At 37.5% G+C, this 27,967-nt stretch overlaps 2 protein-coding genes across 6 annotated transcripts in view; one reads left to right on the plus strand and one right to left on the minus strand.

Annotated features, from left to right (window-relative positions):
* The first annotated feature begins 1,531 nt into the window (after window positions 1-1,531).
* On the plus strand, window positions 1,532-27,578 carry DNAJC19 (DnaJ heat shock protein family (Hsp40) member C19). 3 transcript variants are annotated; one of them, XM_025163630.2, is made up of 7 exons: window positions 1,532-1,670; window positions 5,597-5,648; window positions 7,288-7,361; window positions 7,787-7,863; window positions 8,579-8,649; window positions 18,194-18,288; window positions 26,842-27,578. In XM_025163630.2, the coding sequence occupies exons 1-6, from the start codon at window positions 1,668-1,670 to the stop codon at window positions 18,268-18,270; spliced, it is 354 nt and encodes a 117-aa protein (XP_025019398.1). In that variant the 5' UTR covers window positions 1,532-1,667; the 3' UTR covers window positions 18,271-18,288; window positions 26,842-27,578. The 3 variants fall into 3 exon arrangements, with proteins under 3 accessions (XP_025019398.1, XP_087988478.1, XP_007423643.1); XM_088132352.1 differs by lacking the exon at window positions 26,842-27,578 and adding an exon at window positions 26,549-26,834; XM_007423581.3 differs by lacking the exons at window positions 18,194-18,288; window positions 26,842-27,578 and adding an exon at window positions 9,064-13,094.
* The window catches only part of FXR1 (FMR1 autosomal homolog 1), a 45,466-nt gene continuing 30,149 nt past the window's right edge, over window positions 12,651-27,967 (minus strand). The window contains exons 11-17 of one of the 3 annotated variants that reach the window (XM_088132351.1): window positions 25,152-25,238; window positions 23,740-23,947; window positions 19,361-19,540; window positions 16,945-17,145; window positions 16,032-16,112; window positions 14,230-14,321; window positions 12,651-13,670 (exon numbers count right to left, since the gene is read on the minus strand). In XM_088132351.1, the coding sequence (XP_087988477.1) occupies window positions 13,500-13,670; window positions 14,230-14,321; window positions 16,032-16,112; window positions 16,945-17,145; window positions 19,361-19,540; window positions 23,740-23,947; window positions 25,152-25,238 (1,020 nt within the window). In that variant the 3' untranslated portion in view covers window positions 12,651-13,499. Of the gene's footprint in view, window positions 13,671-14,229; window positions 14,322-16,031; window positions 16,113-16,944; window positions 17,146-19,336; window positions 19,541-23,739; window positions 23,948-25,151; window positions 25,239-27,967 lie in introns of all 3 variants that reach the window. The other 2 variants (XM_007423579.4, XM_007423580.4) reach the window with 2 other exon arrangements.

Genomic DNA, 27,967 nt, shown 5'->3' on the forward strand with positions numbered 1-27,967 from the left:
TCCATTCTGGGGAGGAGGCAGTTTTGTGATCCTTCCCTGAGCCACCGTGGCTGATTTGTACAACACTTTGGTGATAAAATTGCTCAGATATGTTGTAGTCTTGACTCCATGTGGACAGAGTCTGTAGTGAGGATTGGGCATTGTCTTGTTCTGATACCTGGGACTTCTTTTAGCGTGTGACCTCTGAAGAAGTGGATAGGGTGCTATCTTGGTTGTCTTTATCCACCTGCCAGCTAGATCCCTGCTCCTTCCAGCTTGTCCTGGAAGCAGGGTGGGGGGTTGGTGACCACTTGGATTTGGGAAACTGCCAATGCCTGGTTGCTGGAGGGGAAGTTCCTAGCAATCTTGAAAGAAGCTGTGATCCATACCCTCCTCAAGAGGCCATCCCTTGATCCAGTGATGCTGGACAACTACTGGCTGTCTCCAAACTTGTTGTTGTTGTTCAGTCGTTAAGTCGTGTCCGACTCTTCGTGACCCCATGAACCATATTGCGCCAGGCCTTCCTGTCCTGTCTCCAAACTATAGGGTGCCAAAGGGGTCAGTCCTCTCTCCTTGCTTTTTGACATCTACATGAAGTAGCTGGGGGCCTAATGTTTGATCTCTCCACCTCCCCCATACCAACCAGGACCCTCCCTTCAAGGAGAACCACTGTAATACAGTGCTCTCTGTTCTAAACCTCTGAAACAGCAAATAATAACCAACAAATCTAAAATATCACATGGCTAATATGTTTTAATACTTGATCACTCCCTCTCTGAAAGACTCATTCACCATCACCCCAGCCCAGTTCCCATCACCTCCCTGGAAGCTTTCGCCAACCTGGAGTGCCCTGACTACAAGTGGATCCAGTCTCTTTCCTCAGGACTCCCAGAATTAAACTCACCTCAGCTAACCCCACAAGATGGGGCCTCCATCATCTCCTCTGGAGCTGCCCAGCTGGTATCAAGCTCCAGGTGCATCACAGATGAATCCAGTCTGCTTCTGAGCACTAAAAAATTCTGCATTAATGGGTTTTCAGGAATTAAGTATACAAGCTGAGCCCCACGCTCCCATGGTTGGAAAAAATTTTAGGCATCAAAATTCTGAAGTTAAAGGGGGGGAATGGGTAAAGGCACCTCGGCTTTTGAGAGAGGCGTGAGAGAGAGAGAAAGGCCCTGCCCAAACCATGACACTTTCTGTTGGTGGAGAGTGCTCCCTGAGGCGTAGGCAGAAAATTAACTTTTCGTTCAGGGGCCACCGCGCATCTCCCCGAACCACTCCGTCCATCGGGCTCCCCTGACTCTGGGACCCCAGACTCTTGGACCAATTCCCGTAACTGGGGCGCGGGGGGCAGGAGACGGAAGCCCGAGGTGAGGGCAGCCAGGTGCCAGCGTGTGACAAGCGAGAGCGAGCCGCGCTCCCACTCCTTCTGCCAGGCGTCGCCAGGCGCCTCCCGCTCCTCCCAGGTGCCCCCGGTTCGAATTCGCGCCTGGGTGGGCGGTGCCTGCGGGCAGGGCGGGGTCGAGAGGCGGAAGAGCGCGCGGGCGCTTTACGACAGGCCCTTCCACGGCTTACGGCAGGGCTTCTGAGGGGAAGGACGAGGGGCGCTCAGCCTCTCCGAGGGAGGGCGGGGGGAGGTCTCCGGCGTCTTGCTTTTCTCCCCGGGCGTGTGAAGGAGCGCGGCAGGCATGGTGAGTGCGTGGGAACGCTGGCTTGGCCGCCCTCCCTCACCGGCGGCGCTGCGGACGGGAGGAGGCGGCGTTGCCGGTAGGGCGGGCGGCCTTCCTCTACCTGGCGCCCTCCTGCTGCGTGGCGACCAGTAGCCGGGAATCCTGGGGGTTGTAGTCCCAGCTCGCCTGGAGAGCGCCGGGATGCGAGGAAGGCGCAGCACGGAAATAAGCCGCCTCGTCCAGCGGGCTTGCTTTGCCTGGGGGCCTCATCGGGGAGTCCTGCCCCAGTTTGCTCAGGAGCAGATCCCCCAAAGCCCAATGGGCCTCCCTTACGCCATCGCCGTGACGTTCTCCTTGTAGCAGAATTAAATTGAATTTAAGTGGAGCTAAAATGAGGAATAATTGGTTGAGATTCTTCTGGGGCCCCTGCCCTGCCCCTGATGATGTTCAGTACTGTTAAACCACTATTGTCCATGATTTGAATATGGGTGAATGTCCTGACCTGCTTGTTATCACTGATTCTTGGCTTGATGATGGTTAGACCTTTATCCTGCCTTTTATATATTTTTGACCATATGGGGAACATATCTAATACTCCTGCCTCTTATTTTCCCCACAACAACCCTGTGAGGTGGGTTGGGCTGAGAGAGAGCTACTGGCCCAGAGTCACCCAGCTGACTTTTATGCCTAAGGGAGGCCTAAATACCTGCAAGACCATCTTCTGCTACTAAATCACCCATTCAGGTTTCCTGGAAGAAGCATTTGGATAAGCCCCGTTTCTGTGAAGTAAGGGACATGGTTCTCAGCCTTGTGGAACTGTTTTCCCTTACAAATAAAGCTTGTTCTGCCCATTCTAATGTTCTGGAAGTGTACAAGTGAAATAGATCAGTATTGCTCACCAATATTATTATTGAATAATACCATGGCCAGACCAATCATTGATAGAACCTGATCTGTGCAATTTATTTACTGCTGAACTTAAGCAGTCTCCAACAGCTGGTAAATTTATACATCTCTGTAGCCATGTAGTTTTCCTGGCCACAGTATGGGAATGGTTTGTCATTGCATTTATTTATTTATTTAAAAGTTATTATTGTCCATCCAGCTCAGAAGACTTGGGCAAGTTGCAAAAGTTAACAGAAATTCAGTATCCATCCACTACTTCTCCCTCTATCCATTAAGATTTCCACAGCACTACGGTGGTGGTTAAATCAGTAACATTGTCCCTATCTCATCTTCAGACCTATGCTTGGCAATACAGTATTTTCTGTTAGCTCCATAGGTCACAATTTTAAAAGGGTTTTTTTTTTCTCCTCATAGAACTGTCTGAATTCTTCATATTCTTTAGGAATGTTTTTTCAACTTCTCAGTCTACTCCATAGTCTTGGTTTACCCTGATGGACTCCCATCCAAGTTAAGACTACCAAATCTGGGCTGCAAAAACTGGATAATTGCTTGAGGGAGTAAAGAGAGTTTTCTGTATCTCTTTGCTGTCATCTAATCTCATGATTGTCTGGACTTTGTAGTCATAACTGAAGTACTAACCAGGTTAAACCTTTCCTGAGTTTTCAGCACCTAGTTAAGGTCAGCTAGGTGCTGCCACCTGCTGGGCTATTAACCATGATAACTCACTTCATTCCCAGTTACTGTGTGTGCGTGTGCAAGACTTGGGGATTGGTAGTGTGGAAACATCTTCAACCAGTTTATATTAAAAGTTTATGTTGAAAATATAGCATATAATGTGTTTGCTTTCCAACCCCAAGTTTAATCTACATGTTTTGTTTGTGAATATCTGGAATATCTCATTTGCCATTGTAAGAAATGGATTAAAGATTGGTATGATACAAAAAGACCGGTTTTAGGATCTAGTCACCGAATGCTGTAACTCTACTTAAGAATTGTCTGAATTTGTTATTCTCCTGGAACTTTCAGTGGCTTTTGACACTATCACTGTGAATTTCTTTTATTTGCCTGACTGGAATTCAGACAGCACAGTGTTATGATGGCTCCAACCCAACCTGCCTGATTGGTTTCTGAGGAAGTGCTCTGAGCTTTTTCTACAAAGCTTTATCTTGTTCCCCACCCTGTTAGTTCTTGCAGAGTTTCCTACCTATTAATATCTAGGCAAAGCAGGCATAATTTGAATTACTGTAATGTGCTGTGCATGTATGTGATCATTTCTGAAAACTATTTAGAAGCTTCTGGTACATAATGCATCCCATTGCCCCCTTGTTGAAGCTCAAATGATATTGCAGCAGCGGGCATATCACATGCATTGGAGTGCCTGTGTGTTCCCAGGCAAAATTAAAAGTGCTGGCATTAATTTATAACTTTAAACCTGTAATTCACTTGGGTCTGTGGTATTTCAAGGACTGCCTACAGCTTTATGATTGTGCTTTATTCATCTTTGGAGTCCGTACTTGCCAATCCGCTGCATAAAACTGTAAGGTTAGCAAGTGATACTAAGGGCACATACTCCATCATTAGAGAGAGGATGGCTAGCTCCATCTCTGGCAGCATTTTAAAAGGGCATTAAAAACACATTTCTTCTCTTTGTCTTTTATTTTTAAAATACTATATTTGTTGCTGATAAATATTTGAAATTGCGTTTTATTTAGAGTAACTTATTTTAAAATTATTTAAAAATCAGATTTTTTTATAACTGAATACTATATTTTACTGTTATATATTTTTAAAACACTTTGGAGAAACTATCACCTTGAAAAATGGCTAAAATATATTAAATAAAATTCAAGTAACATTGGCTAGATATAATAGAGCTGCAATATTATCAAGATATAAGCCAAAATCTTTTAAGAGCAAAATTCAAACCTTGAGGTTTGAGCCCTAGGAGGCATTCCATTCTACCCCCAACTAATGGAACTAGATGCTTCAGTACATAAAATCTGTTGAAATAATGGAATTCCATCTTACTAAATTTTAGATATAAATTATTTCCCATTTAGGACATATGAGTAGCTGCAGAAAAGCTGTTTTCTGCTGTGCTATAATATTTGATGGAAGAACTACAATGATGCAATTTTAGAGATGTTGCTTATATCTGATATAACTTTAGGTATAAGTTATTCACATGCATAAGAAATAAGCATTTCGATGGAACTGCCTAAAGATATAAAGGAGAACTACCTGTGGAACATTTATGGCTTAAAATTGATAACCGTGATTGCTCACTAGTATAATTATTTTGGAAAAGGCAACATAAAAACATTTTTGTATACACACTGAAAGAACCCTGGAAAGTAGGCTGCCATAATTCATGATTTATTGATAGATACTTGAAATTTTTAAAATGTCTTGTCAAAAATCAGTGACCAGTAATAAACAGAAATCTTCCTAGGAGCAATATTTTGTTCATTTTTTAAAATGCTATTGTGTCCAGTTGAAAGGTTGAAATAAAAATAAAGATTTCTAAGAACTTTTAAGGAGAGGAATCTCCTTTCTTATAGTTATTATACATATGCAGTTATTTCAGTACAGAACAATTAACTTGATAGTTCCCAGCTATGTTTGTAGCACCCTATGTGTCCCCAGATTTGCTCCAAAGGGTTGGTAGAAGAGATAAAGTAAAATCCCATTGGCGAAGTTATCCATTATCTATATAAGATTGGAAACTGGCATAATAATATAAGCTTCTGAATTACAGAATCTCTCTGTCAGCCAGAAAGGAATGAATGAATGCAAAAATGTTTTGTGTCATAGTTTTAACAGAAAAGTATTCACGTTTCAAAAACCATACACATCTAGGTTGCATGGTTTATTCCCTAATCTACATATATACACAGACCATAAGTTGAGTATGATTTCAAATGCATGGAATTGGTTATACTTTTATATATTCAAAAAATCTCTCCTGATAGTGTCCAAGCACAATGTACTGAGGTTAGTATTTTTTCATTTTACAGAATTACTTTTTTCCTTTCTTTTAGGCTGGTACTATGATAGTAGTTGGCCTGACAATAGCTGCTGCTGGTTACGCAGGTTTGTACTTGGAAAACTTGCTTTATTTCTGCTTGCATTAAATATATGCCCTATAATGGATAGTATAATTATAGTCTAGTGTTGGGAAGCATAAGAGTCTACAGTGGTAATTTTGGATGGTTTTATAAGCAGAAAGACAGTGGTTAGTCTAGATGTTTTCAGTGGAACCTTTTTTTTTTTTTTTGGTAAGTTATTGCTAATTATTTAATACATTTTATTTCATATGTTATTGTGATCCCAGATTTGGTGCAACACTATTTAGCAATAAACGTTTAAAACAGATATCATAAATCTAGGTTCGCATATTGCAGAAAGCACTAATTTGCTAACCATAGTTTGTTTATTGCATCAACATTTGTGGGTTCACAAAACAATGCTACATTACAGCTTAGTGCAATTTGTAAATTAGCTCTGTATGACTTAATCTCTTTGAATTACATCTGTATTCTTGGACATAATTGCCTGCATGTGGCTTCTGCACGTGGAAATTTGGAACAAAATTATTTTAAATATTATGTTAATTGAAGTGCTACCATTAAGTTAACATCTTCACCAAGATGGGAGACATCAACAAAGTGCTCTAGGGGATTACTCAGGAATATATCAACACATTCCTCCAGCTATTGCATCCAGTTTCTGTTGAGCTTGAAAAGAGAGGATGGATCCTCAGTTCACTACCTCTACTTGCATCCTATATGAGAAGATGATATACACTGTCACAGAATTTGTCGTCATGTCAGAGGAAACTGACTCACAGGTTATGGGGTTTTCCAGTCTTCTGGGGTAGAGACATATTTGGAATGCTGATAAAGTACCACAAGGTAATTGCAAAATGACTATTATGGAGAATCCATTTGTAAAATGTCTACCATAGTGGCTATGGCCAGTCACAAAACTTGATAAAACTAAAAAAAATACATAACCCTGGGAATTTAAGTTCAAGACTGAAGTGAAATTTCACTCATCCCACTGACTTACATCTCTCTTTCAGGATCACTTTTTAAACTGACATTCTCCCACCTTGCACCCTTCCCTACTTCAGGTGTTTCCCTAAGTCTATCACATATGTTTTGTTCTCTCATTACAATACCATGTCTGTGTATCTATAAATTACTTGAAACTTGATTTTCTGAGGGAAAGGAATACCATAGCTAAAGAGCATCTGCCTTGCTCTTTCATCTCTGCTGCCCAAACATAATACATAAATGGTGTTTTAAGAGATGTGCCGTTTAGTATCCTTCTGCTTAATTTAGATTTCTCTCTGCTGAGTTTGTGAAATTCTTACAATAGATTGCCTTTTTTCCCCCCCAAATTGCTATAGTAAATGATACTGGATCCTTTGAAATAGAGCTTGAATCTTGCATGGCAAAGGGAAAAATAATTGAGAGTGCTGTATGTAGTCCATCCTGGGATTTAGTAATCTGAGTGCTGTGTGGAAGAAACAACAAATTAAAGTCTTGCAGTGGGATAGGAAGTACTGGACCTCTGCCTACTCTCTCTTCAACCTATTGCAATAGTAGGAAGCTTCTGTGGAAGCATTGCATTTTGTCCATTTTGGCCTGGGATTGTCTAGGTGTGCGTGCAGGTTCTGCAGATGTCACCCTAAGTAGCTGAAACGGAATCCTTCCTTTCCTTCAAGGTCGTTATGCACTGCAAGTAATGAAGCAAATGGAACCACAAGTAAAGCAAGCTCTGCAAGCTCTGCCAAAAACAGTGAGTTTGTTTTACTCAATATCCTTTTGCAGGAGTATTATTTTCTTCTTTGGTTACCATGGGCCATTGGATAAAACCAGTTCAATACATAAGGATTATGAGATCCCAAATTTGCCCATTACAAGCCTTATGCTTATTAAGGTATGCAAATTAATTATAAGTATTTGCTCAATTTTATAGAAATACTTTTGTCTCATACTGTACTAGGAAAAAAAGATTAGTTGCTTATGAACTGAGCTGAGCAGGAGGGCATTAAGAGTAAGAAATTGTGTCACCTCTTCTACTTCTTGGCAATGCTGTATGTAATTGGATGGTATATTTTGTTCCATTTGCCATAATTAAGTGATGTGGGTCTTTAATTTCTTTTACTCTTTGTTGGTGACATTGTATAATGCTTTCGTAATACCAGCGTATTTTATTTTCAGGCCTTCAGTGGCTACTACAGAGGAGGATTCGAAAGCAAAATGAGCAAGCGGGAAGCTGCTTTAATATTAGGAGTGAGGTAAAATAAACATTAAAAATCCAAGTTAAATAACAGGAGGCTTTTTTCCCTAGGGAAAACTGCATTAAGAAAAGAATGGGAAGCATGCTAGTTGGTATAATTTTTGTAGTGATGACTTGAATAATAAAAAGCATATGGTAATATGCAGGGTGTAACTCTGATCAGAACATTATAGCCAATTTTAATTTCAGTATTGTTAATGGCAGGGTCCCCAAGATAGTGATTGGACAGAGGGCTAATGGTAAGTTTTCGGATCCCTCCAGAATAAGAGTTTGAACACCATTCTCTCAGGCAAAGAGATTAATTTGTCACATTTCTAAGTCACCCAACTCACAAAGCAAAGAAGTTCAATAACTGAGTGGTTATGAGGGATTTTATACTTACCCTAATGAGAGAATCAACAATGGGGGCAGGGGAAGAAATATGTTTATCTGTACATGTAACTGCAGAACAATCAGAATAAGCTATTTGTGTCTGTTGCTAGACTATAAAATTATTTTTAAAAATTATAAAAAAAATAACGTGTTGCTTGCAAATATTGCTTGAGCATAAACTTCAAGAATATAGCATATAATTCTTCCCCTTGATAGTCATTTTGTGATGTCTAATATGGGTGAGATGAGGTAGTGACTTGACATAAATGAAATAATCCATAGGCTGGTTGTTTTTGACATTTTTCCTAGTTAGAAATTATGTAATAATAAAAAAATATTAGTCCTACAGCTAACAAAGGAAAAATCAGAGAAGCTCACAGAAGAATCATGCTTTTGAATCATCCTGATAAAGGTAAATCAGATGTTAATATGTTAAATGGTTATGTTCACTTGCCTCATGTAAAATGGGACTGTATTGGGGGGTTGTATGGGAAACTGTTAAGAACTGGATTTGAGCATTTGAGTTGCTTTCCTAACGTTATTTGTTATCTGAAAATTGTGCATGCACATGAGGGAAAACGTAGAATTTTCTAATAAGCCTGGAGAAGTATTGTTTCATTATTACTGCCGCTAATGTGGTAGAGTATTTTTGTGTATGGACCATTTTATGTAAATAATTTCTTCTTGACAGATTGAAATGTTTTATTACTTTGAATATTCATGTTAGGATCACTTTCAGTTCACTGATCATATATATGTCATTTACCAGAATAATGGGGTAATGTCTGTCTTGTGAACATGACAACCGTATTTTCCTCTTTACCAGGTGGGTCTCCTTATGTTGCAGCCAAAATTAATGAAGCTAAGGACTTACTGGAAGGTCAAGCTAAGAAATGAAAACTCATCACTGGCTTAACAATTATATTTTCAAAATAGCCCAAAGAAAATTGATAAATGAAGCTGTGATATATGCCAAAAGGAAATTCTTGTTTCGATGTAGGGCATATCCTTCTCTGTGGTTATTTTTAGAATTTAATGTTAACCACAACTTCTGATGCAGGAGATGTGCAAGCTTTGTGCGGAACCAGTTAGTCAGATAGTAATATCTGAAATTCACACTGCTTTCATTTTAGATTATAAAATTAACAGGGAAAATGTGAACATCCAAGACTGCTGAAAACACCTGTGAGGCTTAACAATAGTTTGAAATAATTTATTTCTCAACTGAGAACAGCTGTATTATTTTATCATAGAATTACGGTCTGGTATTCTTAAAAAATGATTTCGGCTTTTTTATTACTATGGTTTCTGAGCAATAAAATTCTTACAGTATTTCTTTATATGACTGTATAAGAAAGAGTTGTTACAGAATGGTCACTCTTGTAAGATGGGCGTTACCTTCCTGCTGGTCAAACAGCCATTCATGAACGAGAACCAAGTTGGCAGTCTCCAACATTCTAACAAAATCTTCAAAATAACATAGTTTTAAACTCTATGTACCAAAAAAAGCTTAGCTTTACTAATAATGGCTCCTGTCCTTGTGAAAATTTGAAGAGGATTAAAACAAAAAGGGAAAGAACTAGTCTTGAAGCTGTCATGGATTTTAAAAATCCAAGTATTAACTGTTGTTATTGAATAATGTTCTTTCTCCTCTCTGCCTTAGATGTAAGCTAGATTTTGAGCTGGGCAGCGGCGGCGTGGGAATTGATTTTGTGGCTTCTAAAACATGGTTGTTTGGTTTGTTTTCTGCAGCTTACAAAATCAAGTTGCTCAACATATTTTTGGGATTGTATGCTTTTTTCCAAACTTTTTTTATCGTGAAGGTGGAACTTTGGCCAATTTGTTACCCAGCTAAGCCTGAGGTTGAATGTACTTAAAGCAGGAAGCTCTATAGGATGCATTTTGGGATCCTATGTTTGAGTGAGTAGCTGGGGAACTTTTCTGCGGGACTCTAGTGGGGAAGATTATGAAATATTAGGAGGTGGCAGATTCATCTGATTATACTATTCTACCTTTCAGGCAGAATTGAAGCCATGCACACAGCATCAACAGTCATAAATATAAATACAGGATATTAAAGTCTAAAAATAATAAATTATAGGTTCCTTCCCAAAGAGAATTGGGAGGAATATGGGAAGTGAGGGAAACAGGCCATCTGGAGCAACTTGGGGAAGGGTTTTGTACCATGCTCCTGTCACTTGCAGGATGGGTATAGTGTTTGCCTGCCTACTGAAGAATAGGAAGAATTACAATTACAGAAAATGTGAACAAACTGTCTCCAGTATTAGGAAGGTTGAAAGGATTAGATAACAAGTAGGATAGTCCTGTGAAAGTGCACTGAGAACAGGGAGAAAGAAATGGCAAGTATTAGGAGAATGGAAGAATATTACACATAAGACCAAGAGAGTAAGGCACTGAACCATATAACCAATACAGTCTCTACTAATCTGGAGCTCCTGTATATCAGTGGCTACCCTCTAGTCCACAGAAGATAATCAGTTTCATGTGTGAAAGAAATTTAACCACAACTTTAGTAGAAATAGATGGGGAGAAGTCTGAGTCAATGAAAATAAAATCACTCCATCAAAGCAACTATTTATGCAAAGCCATTGACATGGTCTTGCATTACAGGTAGTCTCCAGTTTAAGAACCGGTTCCGTTCCCAAGATCTGTCCTTAAGTCAAATTTCTATGTAAGCCAAAACAGTATTATTGTATAATACTGTATAAGTAGTATTCTGTGATTAACTTGAACCATTGTGTATTTAACTCAAATCATTCTGTATTTGACTCAAATTTTGCTACAGTAGGCTCCATTCTTAATTATTACCTGGGCATTCTTAACTGGGGACTACCTGTATATCCTTATTGATACAATAGTAAAATATTAATTGTATTATTTATTCCTTGGTAGATTAACTGCTGGTTAATCATATGCTACATGTGTTTATTAATTCCTCTGCATCAACCTAGAGGAAGAGTTTGGGAAAGCATCAAGCTTATATAAATTACTTGCATGAAACTGAAGAAGTGTTTACTGCTAATGTTAAAGCTAGGATATGTAGTCATGAGTATAAGAAAACAGAACTTTTAATAGACTTGAAGCTGAGCCATAACTTGATGAAGTTCAACAAAAATGAATTTGTTGCAGAAAACTTCCATACTGTAAGATAGTGGAAACTTAGTCTGGTAGCAGTAGGTGGGAATTGAAAGTAGGCATCTTAATGGACCACCAGCAGACTGCTAGTAGAAATATAATCATTTTAAAAAAAGTTACTGTGAATCTTAAAATTCATCTGTTTTAAGCATAGTATACCAATCAGGCAACATTTGGAATAGAGGCCATTTCTAAATGTTACGTTTAAGTAGGAACTCAGCCAGAGCATATCCAGAGAGTGTAAATGAATTAGGTGGGAGACTAGAGGGAGTCCAAATCCTAGAAGGAGGTGTTGAAAAAAGTTGGTATATTTAGCCTGGAGAAAATTAGGAGATATGATAGTGATTTTAAACATATGGGCTGTGAAGAGAATTTAAAAAGAACACTTCATAAATGTGTTAGCATAAGTGAATTCTCCCTCCCAAAAATATTAAAGCAGAAATGTCCTCTGGAAGGTTTGCACAGCAATTTCAGAGGCTGTCAACAGTTTTCTGCATTGTTTAAATATTAAATACTTAGTTTTTCCAAACACATCAGAGTTCATAGGGGCAGGGGCAGGTTACACCAATTCTTACAAAGGACAAAAGGCCATGGATGGGGTATACACAATCAGAAGAGTTACTAGTAGTAGCTTTGATGGCAGATGGGAGTGAGCAGGCTTTCTAAACTGCAGTGGCATTCGCTTTGACAAGAATTTAAATGGCAGGCACTGCAAGGCAGTGATTCACTGCTGTAGTGAACGCTAAGCAACAAGTTTGACCTTATGCATGACTGAGCTTTTATCAATCTACAGGGGAGAGGCATGGTAAAAGGGGTTCTGTGACCTAGTTCTAAAAAATACCTGCTCCTTAAAGATGAAATTAAAAAAAATTGCAAAAGCAATGCATCCTGTGTGCTATATCAGCAATGAAGTCAAACTTGCTTTTGAGGTCAAATTAGATAATATGTTAGGAGATACCTAATGGGAATGCCAGAATTTTTAAGACCAAAAATTTAAACCAGGGAGTGAATCCAGTTCCAAATTGAATTTAACCATTTTTTCCCCTAAATTGTTCTATTACTGTTTTCCATGCAATAAGCAGTAAAAGGTAAGACGTTTAGATCTGCAACTCACATGAGGGACAATGCTTGCCAGCTGCATAAACCTTTCAGAAAATCCCATTAAAAATTTGTTGTCATATCCTCTTTCATTCAAAAATAATGCCTCCATGAGAACTTAAATCCCAACTCTTGTATAACAAATTGATAACTGGCAAATGTTTTAAGGATCAACCAATGGAAGATCAAGGTTTATTTTTCTACCAGCATACAAAAACATATTGCACATCAAACAACCAAAAATAAAAATACTCTAAGGACTAACATATGTAGTTTATACAGAATAAACTTTCTGGAAATTGATCTTTTCAGTAGTTCTGGTTATCTCTTAATGGACATGACTAATTCAGAATTAAGTGTTTTAACTAAAGCTATGTTTGATTTTTAAATACTGTACAGTTTAATAAATAAATCAAACAAAGCCTCAATGTAGAACAGTCACTGCCAATGTCACCCAATATCCCTGCAGATTGAGAATTTAATAAATGTATTCCAGTGGTCTGCAGTTTTCCCCCACTACATACAGCATTTAAAAAACATGTATTAAAACAGACCAGTTTCCAGACTAAACTAATGGAGAAATTACAATTCAGTGCAAAATATTTTAGACTGCATTTTTTCTAGTTTCCCTCAGGTGAAGAAGTGGTTGCATATTATTAAAAATGTAATAAAAGCAGCTAATGCTTTCATAAAGTAGGTAATGTTAGGTAACCCCTCACATCTGTCATATTTTGAAAACAAAATAACGTTTCCTATAGCCAGCAATTTGTTTTTATTTAAATGTTACATATACTATTCTCAAGGCACATCTGATGATATTTATAACACAGTAGGTGTCAAAGTATGTTCAACATTGGATTTTTTCAGGATCCCTCTCTGTTGTTTTCCAAAATGGAGGAACTGAAAGTGCGGTGTCAAGACTCGCAATCCATATTCTATCTTTGGCAAGCTTATACAAGCACTATTGTAAAATGTAATGTAAAAGAACTGTAAAATAGGAACTCTTGTTTATGAAACACCATTCAACACAGCTTCTTCCTGTTTATTTCCATCTTCTTGTATAGTACTAGGCCTTTCTTCTGGACTAAGCTGTTGCTTTGAAGATTCAGTCCCAGAAACCACTGCGGGGCCATTTACTGCTTTTTCAGAAAGGCCAACTTCTTCAATCACATCTTTCACCTTTTAAAGAAAAACCAAGACTTGGTGACAAGAAAACAGTGAATCATTACAGCATAATTAATACATTCCCCTCCCGCCCCAATTTCAGACTTCATAAGAAAATCCATAGAAAGTATCAATTTTTAGAAGGATGATTACACGAACATTTTACATGCAATAGTGAATTTTATACTCAGTTGTCTATATTCTGCCTAAAATCCAGTTGAAAGCATTGTTGAATGAACAGGTATTTGGCAATTATTTCCATACATAAGCTGCATGAAGAAGCAGGTTCTTGCCTAATTATCCCTTTAGGCTGCCATTCTTAGAAAGCTGGAGAGTATGATCAGGGCAAGATATTCTTAACTGAACAGATCTGCTGAGGTAACTTCTGTCTAAATTTGCTAATAAACTTGTAACATGGAATTTTCCTTACAGAGCCTGCCAAACTGGCAAAAGCTTTTTCAGCACCTACAGTCAGATGTAATAATGTACATAATCTTGGCAGTAAATTCATAGACAGGTGTTTGTTTTAATAATAATTAGTTTTAATTTAGTATTCCTTTTAAATGTTTCTTACCGTTTCCTTCTTGTTTTTACCCAGTGTTTCCTTTGGGAGGTTTCTTTGTCTACTCTGAGATTCTGCTCTTGATATATAATCAGCAACTGTTACTGTGAGGAGAAAAATTTACAGACTCTTTATGTTTAGAAAACATCCAACTCCTGGTTGCGATCCAAAAAGATAAATTTTTCAGTTACATTCCAAGGCTCATATTACACAAATTCTGTAATCTTTTGAGGTCCTCCAAAACAGAAAGATGTAACTGTTAATCCTGAAGCTTCATACTAAAAGCTAATTTAAATGAAATCCATATTTACCTGTTTTACTTTTTTAATCCTTTAGTTTCAAAATATTTTGCTTGAGGCATTTATTACCTCAAAGGAGAACTCTATGACTTTCCTATGGTTTACAATTTTTTTAGATGTTTAAAGATACTGAAGAAGATTGAAAGATTGTCAAGATTTTGAAAAGAACCCTGGAAAATGATAAAAACAGGTTTTGGTCCAAGCTGGTGGTAGACTGAGCAGAAGGCCTGTTGGGTTGTAGATACAGAGCCCAAGGAGATCTTTCAGAGGATGTTCTTAGATTTAGCTCCTTCTGAAATGGGAAAGTGGGTAAGGAAAGATTAAAGTGGCCCTCAATTGCATCTTAAATAGATAAGTATATGCTTTCTTTTGGAGAAAATATCCTTAGGAGAGGGAGTGTGTGGCTTGCTCTTTTCTTCTGATTGCATATAGTAACAGTGTATAGAAAAAGAAGTGGGGAAGAGGTGAGTATTAAAAATGAGTTCTATGTGATGAATGAGGTGTAACTAATAAACAAATTCACCATGTGGCCAAAAATTTACAGCCTATCTGAAAATACTTCCCAGCAGTGGCTGTCATCATCTCTCTCAGAATTTAAGATTAATTGATTAAAAAGTTAATTGCCTTAATTTGTTAAGGATCCTTAAGGATGACTTTTGAATACTATATTCCTCCAGTGAAGTCATTTGCAGTTCTCTAGAACTAAACTGGAACCACAGGAAGCAAATTCAGAAAGCTATTTTTAATCATCCTTCAAAGGATTTTTGTAGTTAACTGATCAAGATCATGTGTCTATTATTCTATAGCATTTTGTGGTGTGTAATCCCATTCCCTTAAATTTTTACTTGTACTGTAATTCTCAGCTGTTCATAAGCCTCTGAACTCTACAGAAACATGTTAGAGGACACATTAAAAGAAATATTTCTGAAGTTTAGCACATCCAAGATATTTACAAATGCAATGAACATGGATTATTATTCTGAAAAGTAAAATTTGTACTTTTACAATGTTAGTATATATTTAAAGATGCATCAAACCACAATGCCAGACAGAACATGCAGCTATTTTTTACTTTAATTCAGTTGTGTGATTTCTGTTGTCCTTGAAATGCTGATCATACTGATTTGAAGTACAGGACAGGCAAATACCATGCAAGTTACCTCATTTTTTTACTACAGTACTAATAAGCTGGCCAGCATTCCTATTAACAAGTAGTTGCCAGAAGAAAGCCCCACCCAGCAGCATTGCTTTCGTTATGGCATATATTTGCATTCTGACATCCACATATCTTTCCATTTTGATGGTGCTTACACTGGGAGCATGACCAATTATAAGACACTAATGTTAGTTACTGGAAGATGAGTAACTAGTAATTTCCCAGCCGGTAGTTTTAGTTATTAAGTAATCATTATTTACAAAAGGCACTTTACACGTTTCAGGAGTACACAAACAGTAGTCATGGAACATTCCTTCATGCTTGGGACTTGAGGTGGGCCACCTCTCCACTTAAGTTACCTGGCTGTCTATCTTCTGCCTGACCCCTGAAGCGACGCCTGCGACTACGATTGCGTCGCTGAGTTTTTTTGTCTCTATCATCTGCAATTGCAAAGTTGACGCATGAACCATTATCTTACAGATGAGTATTTTTGCTCAGCACAAAGGAAAAAGTCCTATTCATATCTGCAAATATGTAAGCAACACTGTAAGACTATGTTTAAATTGGTAATAATTTAGGTTGATACCAAAAGTTAAACATAGGTTCAAGAAATCATTTCCCCATCTTATTAGAAATGTTTTTCCTTGGTGTGCTTTGCATAAACTATTATCACAAAATGGCAGTGAATTACTGAATGCTGAGATATGCCTACACACAAAAAAAATCCTACTGATTTTTACGTGTGTCTGGGATCATAGTTGTAGAGGAGCAAGAAACCTAGGTTTGTTGCCTGATCTCAACTACTTTTTTTTCAATGTTAATTCAGCAAATTTCAACGAAATCACTCAGGCCCTACCAAAGATAAAATGGATGTTTATTTTACATTCACTTACTCTAAACAGGATTCCAAAATCCTCAAGATTAGTTACTAAATCATCTTTGCATTTCATGAAAGATACAAAATGGACACTTGTTCCGTAAGACTTGGAACAAATGCCCTGCTCTTCGAACACTGTGATATAGAATTGGTTGTGTTCGGACCAGAAGGATTTTAATGCAGTTATAAGAAAACAGCCCTGATGGATTCTATGTAGTCTAAAATATTCTGGTTACATTTAAGTGAAATCCTTTATTATGCAAAAAGTAAGCACTATATTAAATTACAATTAAAGTGGTGGTTATGAAAATGAAGAGTAATTGACTATAACAGCACATGACAATTATGCAAGTTTATTGGTATGAATCTTTGTTTGTCACAAGTGACTTACATACCTAAGCCATTTTCATTAACTGAAGCTGTGTCAGATTCTGTCATTCCATCCATTAAGACAGCATCTTCATCAGTCCTTCGTCTGCGAGATCGCCTGCGTCGGTTAGTGGTGTGATGTGATTCACTCGCATCAGTGTCTGCAGTCTGGTCTGATTCTGTGTTATCAAGTAAACTATAAGGATTGCTGTCTGGGTCTTTCAGCACTAGAGAAACAAAAAATACAGAGGCCAGAAGTGGCACGTAAGCTGTGCTGTTTCCATCTAGCATTTTAACCAAAATATTACAAGGGTAACTAAGTACAAAGTAATCTGATCCAGAACACACATACTAATAAGCCAAGCAATTTGGAAAGTCTGAAATATTCTTGAAAGCAGAGAACATTACTCCTGAAACAAAAACAAAAGCAGGGTAGATGGTACAGACTTCAGAGGTCACGCACGTCAAGGATACTGTTCAGGTTCTACCCTCCAGAAAATCCTAGTGGCAATTGTTTTTTGTTCATCTTCTGGGGTAAATGATCATACTAAACATAAATTTCCCTGTCTTTCTGGTGGTCCTTAAATTAAGGTATAAATAAAGTGGGGGAAATATGTACATTGTAGCTTCTGGAATTCTTTCCAAGCCCTTTACCAGTAGCGCCATAGGAGACATGTATCTATATCTGCAGGCAGGCTGCAGATGCTTCAACCTGGGATATGTGAGCAGGAGGGACTGCTTCGAATACGGAAACTGGCAATATCGTAAGCAGCTGCCCAACTATATTCCAACGGGGGGAAAATTTCTTGGAATGTTATCCTCCATAGCCCCAAGCTGGCTACAGTCTATTTTCAAACTTGATCTTCCCTTTCTTGACTTGTCCCACTATACTAGGTTTGGTCCTGTTTGGTTCAGTTTTCAGTTATCTTAGTGATGGACAGAGTCCTGAGTCCTTTTACCTAACTTCTTTCCAACGTCCCACTAAATTAGAAAGAATAAAATGGCAATAGAAAAGAATTCAAAGTTCAAAATTTAATAGCCTCAGAACAACCCTGCTGAATCAGGCTGCCTCCAATCCAAAGATAACACTGAGTCTTTCAGTTTCCTTTTTACCAGTCCGCTCATATTTTAGAAGCTTCCCCTTCAATAATCAAGTTTTACTACGTTGGGCTCTACTATAATCACTGCTTCCTCTCAGCTCTACAGTACTATGTCTCACATTACAAAATGGTTATCACTTGGGATTAAAACTAGGATATCCTTTTTTCTGCTCAGTTCCAGACCAGCTGTTCCAAGACACAATCATTTCAGACCCAGAGAAATATGGTTCCTTTGTGGTGGTCTCTGCATGAATTACGCAGTTTGTGAGGGTAATCAAAGTCTCTCATTGTTACAACTCTTTCTATATACTTCCTTACTTTATTAGCTCCAGAACACTGTTGGTATTTTGATCTGGCAGATTATAGTATTCCTAACTGTATTTTCTATTTGTGGCCAAATAGTATCACACCTAATGATCCTATGGAAAAAACTGTCCTTCCAATAATTTATAGTATATTATATTCTCCCTGATATAGAGCAACAGTTCCCTCCACACACACACCCTCTTCTCTGTCCTTTGAGTGTATCACTCTGATTTTCTCCATTTTCTTGACTCCAGGTTTCTTTATACTCCTTGTATTTTCTCACTTGTAATCAAATATGCTAACTATCCCATTTTACCACACAGACTGCTAGTATTAGCACAGAAATACCTATATACTTTTTTCAATTGTTCTTGGCATGAACCTTTTTCATGGCTTTTTTATCTCTTTTTGTCTGATTGTCCTGTTCATCTATTAATCTACTTGCAACACTGTCCCTATCTCTTGTAATATTTTCTGAAATATCTACAACCTTCCAAACCAGAGAGTGCCTAGGATCTCTCTGCATTTCCCCAGGAATTAATATAAAAGCTTCTTTGCTATCCTTTTTGGGTTATGCACCAGTAATCTAGTTCCATTTCAGCTCAAGTGGAGTTCATCTCTCTTCAGCATGTTTACCTTGTCCCAAGAAGTTTTCCAGTGCCTAATAAATCTAAACCCCTCTGCATGCCTCCACTGTCTCATCCATGCAGATTCCTAAGCTCATAGCTAGTCCTATGGGCAGAACAGGTAGCATTTGTGAGAATGTTCCTTGGGCAGTCCTGGACCTAGCAATCTAAATTTGGCATCCAGGATTGGGCAATCCCATTTCCCAACATCAATGACATCAACATGGCATCACCACCACCACCACCATTAAGCAACCTATCCTGTTGAAGCCCTCTAAACAACAATTCTTCACATCTGATTACTTTCTGAATCAAGATAATGAACTTGAAGATTACAGCAGCAGAACTACTTTTTCTAGCATAAGTGTGAAACACATCATCCATACCAGAACTGATAGATGACTTCCCACCTCGCGGGCCACCTCGGCCCCGACCCCCAGAAACACTGCGTCTTCCTCCTGGTGGACGCCTTCTGCTGTCACGCTGGTGTAGAGCCTCCCTATCTTCATCCCCTGCTAATGACCAATCACTTAGTTCATCTTTCCTTTCTGATTCCGTTTCAGAGGGATTAGATAGCTCAGAATTTGTTCCTTCAGAAAAAATGAGAACAAAAAGAATAAAAGCATAAAGCAGCAAAATATTCACAAGGATTTAGAATAATTTCAAAGCCACAAAGAAATAAAAAATGTAGTTCTCCTATGCATAACAGGCATTTGGGTTTTCTGCTTTATAAGGAGGGCATTACTATTCAGGTCCTAGCAGAATGCACATCTAGTATCAGGACATTTGTTGTACCTGCATCTGTAGCAGGCAGAATTTAATCCAAAATATAGTCTAGATGTATTAAATGAGAATTGCTGATTGCAAACTAAATTAGAAAACAACAGTTAAATGCCAAGAGAGATCAAAAGTATATGAAAATAGTTAAGAGCCAATGTATTTTAAACTCCACTGCTTTTAAGGAATGAGCTCTAGCTATTTCTGTACTGTGTGATGTTGGTCAGTAGAAAAAAATCATTTATGCTGATGAAACAAAGGACACACAAAGATCACAAATAAGAGCCATACACTCTACAGCAGAATGTGATATAGTATAGATGGCTGCAACAGATGCTATATACCCTTCAATAAAAGGTGCCCTGACTTGGTCTTTCTGCTAAAGCACAGCCTTTGTTGGCTATGCCCCAAGTTGTCCTATAATCAAAAATTCATTTTCTGTAATGCATAATACACTGTGAGATAATGAACCACCAAACGTTATTCATTGTATTTCTTCTTCCAGCCCTTCACCCCCTTTAAATGAAATGTATGCAGAAAATAAGAGAAAATCCAAGCAAAGCTCTTCATTAATCATACAGTTTCAAGATCATAATAAGGAACCATTAGAAATTTTCAAAACAAAATACCATTCCAGGTACCTGCATGACAATGGGACTCATTTACATAACCAAGAATTGGATTTATTATTCAAGATTGGGTTTATTATTCAAGATTCAAGACACTGGGTTATTTGTTTATCCACACACCAATATTGTTGGTCTTGCATTATGAACAGTCTATGGTATTTAGTTATTAAGGGACCCTGTTATTTATTTATAACTTCTCTTAGCAAATTAAGGTAGTTTGATCTATTCAACTATGAAGCAACAATGACTAGCAATCTATGAAGAAGGTATTACCAATGTTTGTATTCCTTAGAGGTATCACGTTGATTTTGTAATACAGCTATCCTAGCTACCCAAAAATATAGTTCAAAATTATAAACAAATCAAACAATACTCAGCAGTACAGTTATAGATAACTATGCTGGGGTGAGAGATGAGGGTAACGATAGCATTACATAGAGAACTGTATAGAATCATGTAGTGAATGACTGCAATGTTACTGATTAAGTTATATGTTATCCATCATCAAGAACATCACAAACATGAAGCAAATACAGTCAGGTCCAGAAATATTGGGACATCGACACAATTCTAACATCTTTGGCTCTATACACCACCACAATGGATTTGGAATGAAACAAACACAATGTGCTTTAACTGCAGACTGTCAGCTTTAATTTGAGGGTATGTACATCCAACTCAGGTGAACGGTGTAGGAATTACAACAGTTTGCATATGTGCCCCCCACTTCTTAAGGGACCAAAAGTAATGGGACAGAATAATAATCATAAATCAAACTTTCCCTTTTTAATACTTGGTTGCAAATCTGTTGCAGACAATCACAGCCTGAAGCCTGGAACACATAGACATCACCAGACGCTGGGTTTCATCCCTGGGGATGCTCTGCCAGGCCTCTACTGCAACTGTCTTCAGTTCCTGCTTGTTCTTGGGGCATTTTCCCTTCAGTTTTGTCTTCAGCAAGTGAAATGCATGCTCAATGGGATTCAGGTCAGGTGATTGACTTGGCCATTGCATAACATTCCACTTCTGTCCCTTCAAACACTCTTTGGTTGCTTTTGCAGTATGCTTTGGGTCACTGTCCATCTGTACTGTGAAGCGCCGTCCAATGAGTTCTGCAGCATTTGGCTGAATGTGAGCAGATAATATTGCCCAAAACACTGCAGAATTCATCCTGCTGCTTTTGTCAGCAGTCACATCATCAATAAATATAAGAGAACCAGTTCCATTGGCAGCCATACATGCCCACACCATGACACTACCACCACCATGCTTAACTGATGAGGTGGTATGCTTAGGATCATGAGCAGTTCCTTTCCTTCTCCATACTCTTCTCTTCCCATCACTCTGGTACAAGTCCATAGGATGTTATTCCAGAACTGTGAAGGCTTTTTTAGATGTCGTTTGGCAAACTCTAATCTGGCCTTTCTGTTTTTGAGGCTCACCAATGGTTTACATCTTGTGGTGAACCCTCTGTATTCACTCTGGTGAAGTCTTCTTTTGATTGTTGACTTTGACACACATACACCTACCTCCTGGAGAGTGTTCTTGATCTGGCCAACTGTTGTGAAGGGTGTTTTCTTCACCAGGGAAAGGATTCTTCAGTCATCCACCACAGTTGTTTTCCGTTGTCTCCCGGGTCTTTTGGTGTTGCTGAGCTCACCGGTGCGTTCCTTCTTTTTGAGAATGTTCCAAACAGTTGTTTTGGCCACGCCTAATGTTCTTGCTATCTCGCTGATGGGTTTGCTTTGTTTCTTCAGCCTAATGATGGCTTGCTTCACTGATAGTGACAGCTCTTTGGATCTCATCTTGAGAGTTGACAGCAACAGATTCCAAATGCAAATAGCACACTTGAAATGAACTCTGGGCCTTTTATCTGCACATTGTAATTGGGGTACTGAGGGAATATCACACACCTGGCCATGGAACAGCTGAGAAGCCAATTGTCCCATTACTTTTGGTCCCTTAACAAGTGGGGGGCACATATGCAAACTGTTGTAATTCCTACACCGTTCACCTGAATTGGATGTACATACCCTCAAATTAAAGCTGACAGTCTGCAGTTAAGGCACATTGTGTTTGTTTCATTCCAAATCCATTTTGGTGGTGTATGGAGCCAAAGATGTTAGAATTGTGTCGATGTCCCAATATTTCTGGACCTGACTGTATGACAGTTTTAGAACAGTTTAGAAATAGAAAACTATCCTGGCATTTTAGTTGACCTACTTATCATAATCACAAGTGATTATCACCATATTATTACATTATCACTTGTCATAACACCACAGGCTACATACACCCACTGTTTATCAGCAATACATACATTAATCTTAAAACTATCTATGTATCACTGTACATAATACACATCCACTGGCAGTACATTTAGAGGTAGAAGATTTCTTAACATGTTACCAACAATTCAAAAGGCATATAAGGCATAAGGCATCCATGTGAATCTACAGGAAAACAGCCCTTCAAATATTCATGAACAGCAGTTGGGACTTGCAATGAGGTGCTGTACTAGCCTTCAGAAGATGTACCCAACAGGAAAAGGTTAACTCTACCTCTTTCTGGCAAAAGCCAGTACTAGGACTTCTGTAGTCCCTCTCACCTCAGCTACCTATTTTCTTTAGCTACAAGAAGAAAAAATTTGACTTAATTTGACTATAAAACTCAAGTGTAGCAAGAAATAAATAAATAAATAAATAAATAAATAAATAAAATAATAAAATAATAAATAAATAAAATCACAAATAATTCCACAGATATCATGATACCAAGAAAGATCAAAACTGTGCAGGCAATGGTTTACCTATGACGTTCTATGAAAACAAAAGCTAGACAGAAAGAATACTGAAGGCTTTTCAACTTTTGGAAAAGACTCTTCAGAATACCATGGATAGCCAAGAAAACCAACAAATAGATCATAGAACAAATCAATCCAGAGTTCTCGCTGAAGGAACAAATTCTCAAGACTTAACTCTCTTGAGAAGTTTATAATTCTAAGAAAGGTGGGAGGAAAGAAAAGAAAAGGACAATCAGAAGCAAGCTGGATGGGCTCAAATACAGTGGGCCAAGCTGGGGATAGATCATCCTGGAAAAGATCTGTCTATTTGTTTGCTAAGAATTGACACCAACTTGATGTCACATGATCAATCACATCTAGAGGGTACTCAGTTGAAGAAAATTGCACTAAACTGTAAGAAACAATAAATATTTTCCTGAAATCCATATTCATAATTTTGAAACTCTGAAGTTTACAGTGCATCAAGAACTCTGACAAATTGAACATATATGGTAAAAAAGCACAACATTTTTGTTATATTCTCTATCAATGATGACAGGAGCAAAGTAAATTTTCATTACTTATCTTTAAACATACTTACCATATCCAGAGGTGTAATTGGGCCCCCTCCGGCCTCTGCCTCTTCCACTATAGGACCTTGAGCCTTGTACAGAGGAAGGAGTGCTTTCATCAGTGGCATAACCCTTTTCCTTTTCAGGGCCTCTGGTAGATGAAGGTCTAAAACCCATGCCAATCTGACGTAACTGCTCATCAATCTGGAGCCTCTCCATCCGTAGTTGTTCTACTTCCTGAATTGACAGTTGCGTTAAATGTAAACTAAATAATGTTATCTTCCCCCAAATTATTTTCACACACATTTCACTTTAGAAAAAAAAATAAGCAGTTTCTAACTATGTTAATAAACAATTAAGTTTACAGAATTACAGGGTGAAAGAGCTTTTGATGACTTAAGTCCAATGAGAATCAACATGACATGATTCACTGGAAATACTGAATATGTTTTTGATTATTTGGTGTACATTTCTTTCCAACATTTCCCAAATTATACTTGTAACTATCTGTATTTCCATACCTAAGACAAATTTCTATCAGTCCTTTGCAGAATATGTCACTTAAGTATCAGCCAGATTTGTCTGAATCAACTTTTTTAAATTTCCGGAATAAAACTCTTTGGAGTTAAACTACTGTGTAATCCTATGATACTCACAGTTATGTAATTACAAAATGAAAAAGTTTGGAAAATAGCAATTAGGCTGAAAAAGGTCAGGCTTTTATACAGGTGCTGGTGAACACAGTGAAAAGATGAGAAAGATACATAAACATAAATAATTGCAACCACATTGATGGCCAGATAACAAGGTTGATCTAAAAATTCTGCCCACTTGTACTGGAAGACAGAAGACAGAAGCAGTATAATCTGATCACTCTTCAAGACAGGGTGATTTTAAGTGAAAATAATCAGTGTCAATCCTGATTCCTAGCTCTAAAACAGCAAATCACATTCATTTAAAGGGATTTCCTACAGTGATAAGAGTGGATTGCAAAATAAATCTGAAGATATTAGAATAATTTCAATATTCTTTCAGCAACTATCATAGATTGTAGGCTCACTAAGAGACAATATGTTCAATTGCAAAATGTATTTCTGTTGTTTGATAGTAGGCACAAATGTCAATAAACCAATATTATTTAAGTTTATGCTGCTCAAAGCCACTTGGTTTAAAATCATCGTCTTCTGTATCCTTATTATTGCAGATGCAAGATGACAGTAGAATTGTCTGATCTTTGTTTTATTAAGTATGGTTCTGCTCTCAAACAAATCATGTTTGTAGAATGAACACAATATAAAATATATGGTAAAAAACCAAAATAAATATAAATTAGTTTACTACCACATGTAAAATGGACAAAATATCTGCAACTCAGTAAAGACACAAATATATCCAAGACTTGAAGAAAGGGCAGTTAAAAATTGCATCAAGCAATGCTTACCTTTAAGTAGGCAATATGGTATTCAAGAAGTACTTGGACATTCCCTATGCTTTCTTTAGTACCCACAAAGACAAATGGAACCATTCCCTATAATGATAAAATACGTTTTTTTCAAATATACATAAACTAAATCACAAATAATTCCTGCAATTGTGTGTTTGTGTCTATACACACACAAACCCAAACACGATTTTAATAAAGCTACTGTGTAACTCTGCTAGACTGCATCTGTCTTACTTTATTTAGGATTATGATTCCAGAGCAGTCTCAACAATCTTCTAACATGGGTTTTTATCCTACTCATAAGCTTGGTCTATCTGTTTGTATGTTGTGTATATAATTTAGTTTGGGTAAAGAGCCAGTTGTTAGCCTTGCTTTGTATGTATTTTACAAACAAGTAAATCTTATAGAATTCTCAAGAGTGGCGAAATTGAATCTGAGGCTAAAACCAATTGGCCTGGAATTGTTAAATCTGCAGAAAACTTTAAGAATAAGGGAACCCAGATTTTTGACTTTTGAAATTGACTTTTAAAAGAATTAACTCACTTATGGCCAATCCACAGGCAGCAGAATCCATAACTAATATATGCAGTGACTTGATCAAGAATAAGCTGATGTCAGACTTCTGGGGGAATAATGGTGGACTGAATATGGCTCCGTTTCAGCGGAGCAGATGATCACAGGAGTTAAGAGGAGCCGATGAAAAGTCCGGCTCTTCAGAACCACCTCTGGACTAAGGAGATGACCAGATCACCCACAAGTACTCCTTACAGAGGCTCCCTGTGAAGAGATCACAATTTAGTGATCTCCAGCAGTTTGAGTGCTCTGGGAATCGTGGGAAACATTGAGCCCAAGTTGTAGTTTGGAGCCTCCAAAGAGATACCAGATTTTTTTTCACTTCCTCGTTTAATTAACATCAGAAATTACTTATCAGGGATTTACTTGCAAATTAAAAACCTTCTGAAAGGCAAGTTGCTGTACACCAGGAGAATTTCCTTCTATCCTGGGAGAAAGATTTAAGTAAGTTTAAAGATTAAAAAGAAAAAAATTAACTTTTGGAAAACAGTGAAAGGGAGTTAAGAATGTTGGCTATGGACAGTTAAGGGACCAGATGGATTTGAAAGAACAGTTTTTTTATGGACTGTTTTAAATTTTATAATACAGCAGATGATTTTGGAATTAACTGTAAAAAAATTATTGTGGGAAAGTTTGGCTCTGAAAATAAACAAAAGATAAGACTGGGCTTTGAAGGTTAACTAGAGGGAACCAGAGAGCAATTAAAGGGGGAAAAAATTCCTAACATAATGGAGGAACATTGTTTTACTATATAAGAATTTAAATCTGTTTGGGAGCAATGCGTTCAGTTCTGGACTTATTTTTAAAATTGGATCTAATAGGTTATAGAAGAAGAAAAGATTCTACTGGAAAAACAGAAGCTGAGGATGATTTGAATAGGGATTTTAAAATGGATTGTAAAGAATCGCCAGACTATAAAAGAGATATGAAAGATATGAAAAAAGATGTGGATTTGAAAATAGGTTTAAAAATATTTGACTACAAGAGGTACATGGAGAAAGAAGTTAAAATGGATATACAAACTATGCTGGCTGATGTTTTAACAATTAAAAGGGATATCCTGATTATAAATCAGAAGAGTAACTTGGAGAGTTATCTTATTCTGGATCCACAGGAGGGAAGTATTAAGTCTCTGGAGTTGCTACTGAAAACAGACAGGGAGAAAATGATAAGAAATCACTACGTGGGACTTTATTTGAAGAAGCGACGTAAGATTAAGCCTCTTAAGAAGAAGAAAAAGGAATTCAAAGTGGACCTATTTGACCAGGATTAAATTGTATAAATTTTGATTTTGGGTTATTATTACTGGATATTTTTTTTTTACCAGGATTGCAAGACAATATAAATATTTTTTCGTATGGGAATAAATCTTTTACCTTCTACTTGTTAGAGAAAGTTATGGGTTAGTTAAAAGAGACCTATTGGATCTGGTTTTAAATATATATGTTACTATTATTGATATTTTTTATATCTATGGGGATGAATTTTTTATATCTTACTTATTAGAGAAAGTTACAAGTCAAAATGCAAAATAGATTTATTTGTCTAAGCTTAAAACATATAGGTTACTACTACTGGTATTCTTAATACTTTTACTGAGTAAGACTGATGAATCTTTTTATAATTTGGTTACTGTTTAGTGATGAGAAATGGGAAGAAGAGGTTGTTTTTATTATTATTTCTGTAATACTGGAGAAGGTGTTAAGTGACTATAAATACTTATACTTGTTTGGAGAGGGGGGAGTCACTTTATACGTCTTCCTTTTTCTTTTTTCTTTTTCTTTCTTTTGTTCTCTTTCTTCTTCTTGTTTGGTTATCTTTTCTAATTCTGTATTAGATTTAACTATGTAAAACTCTAATAAAAATATTATTTTAAAAAAAAAGAATAAGCTGATGCCAAGGTTTCATCTCTAATCAGCTCAATTAGTGAGAAACCTCTATATTCTGCCAGAGATGCTGAAGTGTTGTTGAAGTTACTTGGACATGCTTTAGGCAAAATAGACAGAGGAGTACATACAGACATCAGCCAACACTTGCTGCTATACCATCACTAAATTAAAGAGGTGAGCGCAATCTAGAGCACACAGTATTCTCCCATGCCTGCACACTGCAAGTGCATATGCTTCAGCGAAAGAGCACAGTCCTTCAAAATAACAATTTAGAACCATATGCACCTGAGAGGGACACCCTCTTTCCTCCTTAGTGACCTTGGTTAGTCACTAAGGGAAACATAATGCTGG

Source organism: Python bivittatus, unplaced genomic scaffold, assembly GCF_059951505.1.
Source record: "Python bivittatus isolate LINGU-HERP-01145 unplaced genomic scaffold, Pbiv_v1 ctg000980_np1212, whole genome shotgun sequence".
In the NCBI taxonomy this organism is placed as follows: Eukaryota; Metazoa; Chordata; class Lepidosauria; order Squamata; family Pythonidae; genus Python; species Python bivittatus.